The 8572-nt window shown below is 49.9% G+C and overlaps 1 protein-coding gene across 1 annotated transcript in view; it reads left to right on the plus strand.

Annotated features, from left to right (window-relative positions):
- The window catches only part of Marchf4 (membrane associated ring-CH-type finger 4), a 138714-nt gene extending 131130 nt beyond the window's left edge, over positions 1–7584 (plus strand). The window contains exon 5 of the mRNA XM_045148485.1: positions 6964–7584. Coding sequence (XP_045004420.1) covers positions 6964–7331 — 368 coding nt within the window. The 3' untranslated portion in view covers positions 7332–7584. The remainder of the gene's footprint in view (positions 1–6963) is intronic.
- The last annotated feature ends 988 nt before the right edge of the window (positions 7585–8572 follow it).

Raw genomic sequence — 8572 nt, forward strand, 5'->3', positions numbered from 1 at the left:
GTTATCTAGAAAAGCGGGTTCACCTTCCACCTCTCCATTAAAAGGGTTTAATTACCGCCTGAGCACTAGACAGCTAGGTAATTAAAAGGCAACAGCATTCCGACCAAAAATTTAAGCCCCTCTCTTCAATCAGAGCAAAACCGTCTGATGAAGAAGCTAATTAACTTTGGAGGGTCGAGCTTCTAGCCAGAAAGAGTTTATTTGGGGCCTGGAAGGGTGCTCCCTCTCTGTGCCCAGGCCCAGACTCCTCCTCGCAGACGCTTCCTGGTGCTCCTGGTGCTGGCTGCCAGCGCCCTCCCGGATGCCAGCGAGCAGGGGAAAAGAGCATGGTAGCGGGTGTGAGCAAGACATGTGTGGTCACAGGTACGCATCCAAGGGTGGACGGGAGTGGCAGGTGTTGGCAAACTTGAGGATAGAGCAGAAGCCTCCTTGTCCAGAGCCTGTCACACCGGGGCGGAGCTCTACAAGTGGCCTGCGGGAGACTTCCGTGCCGCTGCGTCTCAAGCGCCTGCCCTCTCCTCTCCCCAGGGAGACGGGGATCAATGGGTGTTGACCTTCCATCAGATGCTCAGAGGGGTATGCCATGCCCCGAATCCAAAATGCACCACAATATTCCCCCTCTCCCTCCCTCTCTCTCTCCCTCTCTCTCTCTCTCTCTCCCTCCTCTCCTCTCCTCCCCTCCCCTCCCCTCCCCTCCCCTCCCCTCCCCTCTCCTCTCCTCTCCTCTCTTCACTCCTCCCACCCCCCAAGACTTGTCACAAGAAGTGCACTTTCAGGACATGCTGGGATCCTGGAGGAAGAAGTGGCAGTTGGTGGCTGCTCTTGTCTCCTGGCATCTCAGGTCCCCTCCAGTACCTTTGCGCACAGTTAGAGAGGAGCGGAGGGCGGAGGGCGACTCTTGGACGTTGCTCCTCCCCTGGAACTCCCACGCTGCGGGAGCACTCCCCGCCTCCCATGCCCAGCCACTTCCCTCACCAGCACGGCCCGGGCTCGCAGCCACCTCACTCCATGGGCACACTTGCTTTTCTTGTTTTGTTCATTGAAGCCTTTCCGCAGTGCCCTCTGGACTTGACGCTCCAACATTAGCACAGCTTCTCGGTCTGTTTCCTTCATCCTGCTTTGATCAAAGCATCGCAGCCTTTTTTTTTTTTTTAATTTTTATTTATTTATTTGAGAGCAACAGACACAGAGAGAAGGACAGATAGAGGGAGAGAGAGAGAATGGGCACGCCAGGGCTTCCAGCCTCTGCAAACGAACTCCAGACGCGTGCGCCCCCTTGTGCATCTCTTGTGCATCTGGCTAACGTGGGACCTGGGGAACCGAGCCTCGAACCCGGGTCCTTAGGTTTCACAAGCAAGTGCTTAACCGCTAAGCCATCTCTCCAGCCCCATCGCAGCCTTTAGAGGGAGGACACTGCTCCTCTCACGGCTGCCTCTTAAGGTATCGGGCTCTTCCCCAGCACTCTGCGATCTCCGGGGCCTGGAGCTCCAGCGGCTGCCTGCCCCAAGCTGCCCTGGCTCCTGCACCCTTCAGAAGCCCCCGCCCTTCGGGCTGCGTGGCCTCTTTCCTTCCCACTCCTTTCCCTCCATGCTGGTGGCTGCCCCTCTATCTGCATGGCTCTTTCTGCAGGTGGCTGTCACCGCTTCTGTCCTCAGCATCCACGTGGACCATCTCCTTCAAGACAGTTTGGATCTGTATGCAGTTTGTTTGCTAATGTAGTTCTAATGTACTGAAATCTCTGTTGCTTTTGTTTTTTGTTTTTGTTTCTTATTTTATTTTATTTTGTTTTATTTTATTTTATTTTATTTTGTTTTTTCGAGGTAGGGTCTCACTCTGGTCCAGGCTGACCTGGAATTAACTCTGTAGTCTCAGGGTGGCCTTGAACTCATGGCGATCCTCCTACCTCTGCCTCCCGAGTGCTGGGATTAAAGGCGTGCGCCACCACGCCCGGCTCTTGTTTTTGTTTCTTGAGGTAGGGTCTCACTCTGGCCCAGGCTGACCTGGAATTCACTCTGTAGTCTCAGGGTGGCCTTGAACTCTGGGCGATCCTCCTTCCTCTGCCTCCCGAGTGCTGGGATTAAAGGCATGTGCCACCACGCCCGGCTAAAATCTCTATTGTTTTGTTACAAGTGACTTCTGGTTTATTTTGCTTTATATTATCCATTAAGGTGTTCTATTAATTTAAAAAAATAGCTTATAATATCTTATGAGCTTCAGTTCAGGAAATGGATATTAAAATGTACTTATCATGATGAAGGGAGATTTTGTCTGGTAGCATTGAGAACGGCTGGTGCAGATAATCAGCCTTGTTTTCTCACATGCTCTGCGAAGCCTTCCTTACAGCCCATTTCATTTCTAATTAAGTCGTCACCCCCTCATTATTGGTAACCACGTCACTTTGAAAATCTGGATTTAAGCCTCCAACCCTCTGATCATCACCCCACTCCCAACACTTATAGCTGATTGCCTAGTAATTCTTCAGTCTCATAAAGGCCTCCTGATATTAACTCTACCAGTCACCATGTCCACTTTAAATAATTTTTATTAGTGGGGCATGGTAGGGCACATCTTTAATCCCAATACACAGGAAGCTGAAGCAGAAGGATCACTGTGAGTTTGAGGCCAGTCTGGGGCCTCAGAGTGAGTTCTAGATCAGCCTGGGCAAGAGTGAAACCCTACCTTGAAAAACAATTTTTTTATTTATTTCCTCGTGGTAGTGGGGGATGGACAACACACACACACACACACACACACACACACACACCAGGGCCTCTTGCTGCTGCAAACAAATGTTAGATGCTTGTGCACTTTTTGTGTTTTGCTTACATGTGTGGCTTAGGAATGGAAGCTGGGCTGGCAGACTTTGCAAGCAAGTGCCTTTAACTGCTCAATCGTCTATCCCTTCCTCATTTTCTTTTCTTTTTTTAATTTAATTTTATTTTATTTTATTATTATTATTTTTTTTTTTGTCTTTTCGAGGTAGGGTCTCACACTAGCAGCTAGGCTGACCTGGAATTCACTATGTAGTCTCAGGGTGGCCTCGAACTCTCAGCGATCCTCCTACCTCTGCCTCCCAAGTGCTGGGATTAAAGGCGTGCGCCACCACGCCCGGCTTCCCTTCCTCATTTTCTATCATTCTTTATATCTTTTCTGCTCTCAGCTCTTTACCTCCCCTCCACCAATCTAGGCTCCATTGTCTAATGTGATAACCACTCCCCTGCAAACAAACACATTTGTCCTGCTCACATACCCAGAAAAATAGTTTACACTACTTAGATCCAAGTTTCTTTTTACCCCACCCGTGCACCTCAGCAAGCAGTTATGTGCACAAAGACCCAAGACTAGAATCACTGCAGACTCACGGCCACACATCTCAAACGCACTTTCAACACTGCCAGATATTTCTACCACATCTCCCTGGTAGACGTGTGTTTACTTTCCGATGTGATTATTTCCCACCCGTTTTCCCTCCACAAGTGTTCAACAGATCCTCTCTATCCCTGCTGCCCCGGTTAATGACTTCCTGGGGGACACTGGTGCACCCGGATGGAAGTGACCTGCTTTCCCTAGCATCGTTCTTTCAAGCTACCTCCAGCTATTTTCATTGGGACAATGGGCACCCCTCACTTGACTTAGGGTGACCTCTTAACATTAGAAGAGCTATGACTGTTACTCTCACCCTTGAAATACCCTCCCGTAGATGCGTGGGCCTCCCTGTTTGCTGGCCCACCTTCGACCACACTGACTGCTTCACTGGAGCATTCTTCAGTGGTTCCGTCTCCATGGAGACCTGCAACCATCAGTAACTTCGTCATGGACCCTTTCCCCCCAGGGTATCTCAGCCACTCCCAAGGCTTCACATCCTCCATGTCACAGTCTGGTGATATTATAACAAAATAACCCAAAGCAGGTAATTTGTGAATCATATAAAATACCAACAGTTCTGGGATCTGGAGCTATGGTCGGGGCAGTTGAAGATCATCTGGCGAGATATTTATGGATATACCCTCACATGGCGAAAGGTAGAAGGAAAGTGAGGACCAACTCTCTCTGTCAAGGGCACTTATGAGGTAACATAGTCCCATTCATCATTCATGAGACCTAATCTCATGGCCGAATCACTTCATAAAGTCACACTTTTCAATATGACCTCATTGGTAGCATTGGAATTTTGAAGGGCATGCTTTCAACCCACAGTATCACCTCTTCTACCAAAAATACCCTGCCTCCAGTCTATAACTTACCCCTGACCTTCAGACACGTGTCCAGTTTCCCACCTGAACTTCCAGTTAGATTTCTATCAGATGTCTGGAAGTTATCATAATACAACCTTACCGAACTATAATTATTAATCACTGTGACACACTGAAGGATGACCCAAAAAGCCATTCAAATGGCTTATTCCCTATTGACATTTTATGGCAAAAGGATCTTTCAGGCCATTTTGAAACGGGAAAATTATCCTGAATTATTCAGGTAGTCCCTCCACATAGTCACAAGGATTCTTCTAAGATGGAAGCAGAGAATCAAAAAAGAAAAATCTAATGATACAGTAATAGGGGCTGGGGAAATGGCTTAGAAGTTAAGGCATTTTCCTGCAAAGCCAAAGGACCCCTGTTAGATTCCTCAGGACCCCTGTGAGCCAGATGCACAAGGGGGCACATGCATCTGGAGTTCATTTGCAGTGGCTGGAGGCCCTGGCGTGCCCATTCTCTCTTTCTATCTGCCTCTTTCTCTCTCTCTCTCAAATAAATAAATAAATAAAATATATATTTTTAAAAAATAAGAGTAATAGGAGATGTGATGGTGGAAAAAAATAACAGGGTGGATGGATGCAAGAAAGAGAGGGAAATTCTAGCTACTGAAAAAGGCAAGAAAACTTTCTCTTCCAAGCCCTTGAGGGAGCAACAGCCCTGTTGATTCCTTCATATTAGCCCAGGGAGGCTGATGCCCAGAACTGTAAGAGCATCTGTGCTATTTTAGGCCACTCAAGGCATGGTCATTTCTTACAGAAGACATGGCAAACTAATACAGTCACTGCCACCACCAGCACACAAATGCATATGCCAGCTCTGTCACCTCCCACATCTAAGCAAGTGGCACTCCAAAACCTTCAGAGCAGTCCAGATGTGTTACTGTTTGGTCTGACCTCACTGGTCAGCAGATCTGTTGTCTTTCCCTGTAACAGACATCCTGCCTCCAAAGATAGCATCTCGCTGTCTCCACTGCTGTATCCCTAACATGGGACACCGCGTCCAGCTTAAGTTACTGCATCACTTCCTCCTTCAGTTTCCCCTTACTCCTGTCCCTACTTGAGCCACACTGAGGTCTCTGAGGAGAAAGTCTTCCAGCATTGTTCCCCTAGGAATCCCTTCAGTGGCTTCCCAATAAACTAGACAAAATGCATTGCCATGGCCTAGAAGACATGATCATCGATGGGCCTCAGCCTACCTTGTCCCCCACCAAATCCACATGTGGGCATATCATCCTTCACTGTGACCCTTCTACATTCCATCCCCACCTCTTGGTGGATGCACTTGCATTTCCAACCACGAATGTGTTCTCTCTCTAGATCGTTGCAGAGGTTGAAGCGTAGGGCCTTCCCCACCTTCTCCTCCTCCTCTATCTTACCTTCCTCCCAGCATGTGTGAGGTCTTGAAAGGGTCTGGTTGCTTTGTTTCCATGTCATTTTTTGTGCCTCGTCACTTGAATGTAAGCTCTCTGAGGGCAAAACTGCCTGTCTGGGTCACTTCAGGATTCCCAGTGCGTGACATACAGTAAGCACAAATTTTTTTTTTAAACTTTTTTGTTTATTTGAGAGCGACAGACACAGAGAGAAAGACAGATAGAGGGACAGAGAGAGAATGGGCGCGCCAGGGCTTCCAGCCTCTGCAAACGAACTCCAGATGCGTGCGCCCCCTTGTGCATCTGGCTAACGTGGGTCCTGGGGAATCGAGCCTCGAACCGGGGTCCTTAGGCTTCACAGGCAAGCACTTAACCGCTAAGCCATCTCTCCAGCCCAGTAAGCACAAATTTGATTCTCATTTGCTTTGTGAAGGTGTAGCTTGTTCCCCCCCCCCCCCGCCCAACACACTGGCCAGTATCACTGGTGGATGTTCACTCTCCCAGGCTGGAGGGTCCTTTATCTCAGTAGCATTGGCTATTTGTAACCGGAGGAAGCAGTGGGATTTTACTCGTCGTTCAGCAGGTTTGGAATGACCACAGGAGATGTTGCCTTTCAAAGCACCTAATTCACTCAACATGAGTATGTAATACAAGGAGTGGAAGATATTTAACATTACACTTCAACCAAAGAATTTGGACTTTTTTTTTTCTTTTTGGCAAGCCAAGAAGGGGCAGGATGGAATAGAAGAGGTGGGCACAAACATTTCATGGAAATGCCCAACTCTTTCTCCCTTCTGGTGACTTGTGGAGCCTGGGAATCCAGAAATGTTCTGGGCTCATGTGGCTCAGAGCTGGAAGGTAGATTTGAAAAGCGCAAGTCAAAGTAACAAAACCCCCAGCTCTGTCTGTAATTTATGGAGCCTGGCGTTGCAGTCAGGTTCACATTGCTGATAGAAATCACCCGACCAAGAGCAGCTTGTGGGAAAAAGAGGTTGATTTAGGCTTACAAACTCAAGGAGAAGCTCCACGATGGCAGGGAAAATCGATGGCATGAGCAGAGGGTGGACATCACCCCCTGGCCAACATAAGGTAGACAACAGCAACAGGAGAATGTGCCAAACACTGGCATGGGGAATCTGCCTATAACACCCATAAGCCCGCCCCCAACAATACACTGCCTGCAGGAGACATTAATTCCCAAATCCCCATCAGCTGGGAACCTAGCATTCAGAACACCTCAGTTTAGGGGGGACACCTGATCAAGCCACCACCTCTGGGGTGGCTGTGAGGCGCCTGGTTGACTTAGCCAGTACTTCTCTTCTCTCTCTGCTGCCTTAGGGCTCATCATCCACGAGGGCCCATCGGTGTACCGCATCTTCAAACGGTGGCAGGCTGTCAACCAGCAGTGGAAAGTGCTGAACTACGACAAGGCGAAGGACTTGGAGGATCAAAAGTCAGGAGGCAGGACAAATCTGCAGACTTCCTCATCCACCCAGGCCAATATCCCCTCCTCAGAAGAGGAGGCAGCCGGCACCCCTGCGCGAGAGGAGGGCTCTGCCCGGGCTGCAAGCCACCCCTCAGGCGCTGTGTCCCATCACCACTGTGCTTACACCATTCTGCACATCCTGAGTCACTTGAGACCTCATGAACAGCGGAACACCCAGGGCGGTAGCCGAGAGCTTGTCATGAGAGTCACTACCGTGTGAAACCGGGGCCCGGGAGGAAGGCTGAGACCTCGCACAGAGCAGGAGAGAGGCTGGGCCTGGAGGTGCCCAGGAGCAGGGCTGGGAGGCCAGAGCAGATGGCCAGCAAAAGGTGGTAGCCTCGAGGGAGCCCAGGGCAGAGGGGTGGTGGGAGAGGCTGCTGCCTGGAGCACTTCTGTGACTTCCAATCTGTCCATGCCATTCTCCAATGGCAGCAGAAGAAAAAAAAAAAAATCTCAACAACAGGTGATACGATCCAGACAGAACCTACTGTAACAAAATGACCCCCTCAGATATACCGTAGGAGAGGCTAGGGGCAAATCCAGTGGGGATAGTGGCAGGGATCCACTGGTCATCTGCATCGTTCACCCTTGAGTTTGTTTTGGTTTCTCCCTCAGTCTTGTTTCCCCGGCTGTCCAAGGGGAGGGGTGGGGTAATATGGGATGGTAGGGGACAAGGTGGCTTTGAACCTCTGCACTCACCTAGATGGCGGAATTCTAATGACTCAAATGGCTTTAGGGACCCTGGGGCCTTGGTGCCCCGGGAGGGAGACGCTGGTGTGAGCCTCCAGCAGGAAGGGGGCTGTGTCCTCCAGTGGAACTCCCTGTTTCAGATGAGCTCGGCGAAGGCTGAGGATTAGAGATGGGTGTCTTTCTGTGATCTTGTTTCTTTGTTTATGGTGATTTGGCTCCAAGGTGTTTACCAGACATAAACACTCAAGCACATGAATACACACACACACACACACACACACACACGCACACGCACACGCACACGCACACATAGAGGCAAGTACAGACTTTTTCATGGCCTCTCAAGCACAGTTCTGTTCTGTGGCTTCAGCCTCCAGAGCTGTCCATCCAGAAGTAAGTTTCCCAACTCCCAGCCCTTCCCATGACGCGGACAGCTCAGTGCCATGCCCCTTGGCCTTAGCACATGCCCAGGGCAGAGAGCTTCCCCACCAAATAGAACTCTTCATACTTGAGTCTCCCAGGAAGGCTGCGGCAGGGTCGGGGAAAGCCTATGTGTCCCAAGAAGTAGAGTGAAGAGCAGTCTAAAGTATTCTTTGCAGTTTGCGTCCCTCTCAGTGCTGTGTGCTCCTTGGTCCTTCCTGTGCGGTCGGCCAGGCAGAGGGTCAGGCAGGGGGCATTGTCTTTGGAGCCTTCCTGCGCATTCCAGGACCCTGCCAGGGAAGGCCACTGAGTGGTCACCTGCAGAGTTTCTTGTTGTCATTGCACAATGGC

Source organism: Jaculus jaculus, chromosome 4 (assembly GCF_020740685.1).
Source record: "Jaculus jaculus isolate mJacJac1 chromosome 4, mJacJac1.mat.Y.cur, whole genome shotgun sequence".
Classification (NCBI taxonomy): domain Eukaryota; kingdom Metazoa; phylum Chordata; class Mammalia; order Rodentia; family Dipodidae; genus Jaculus; species Jaculus jaculus.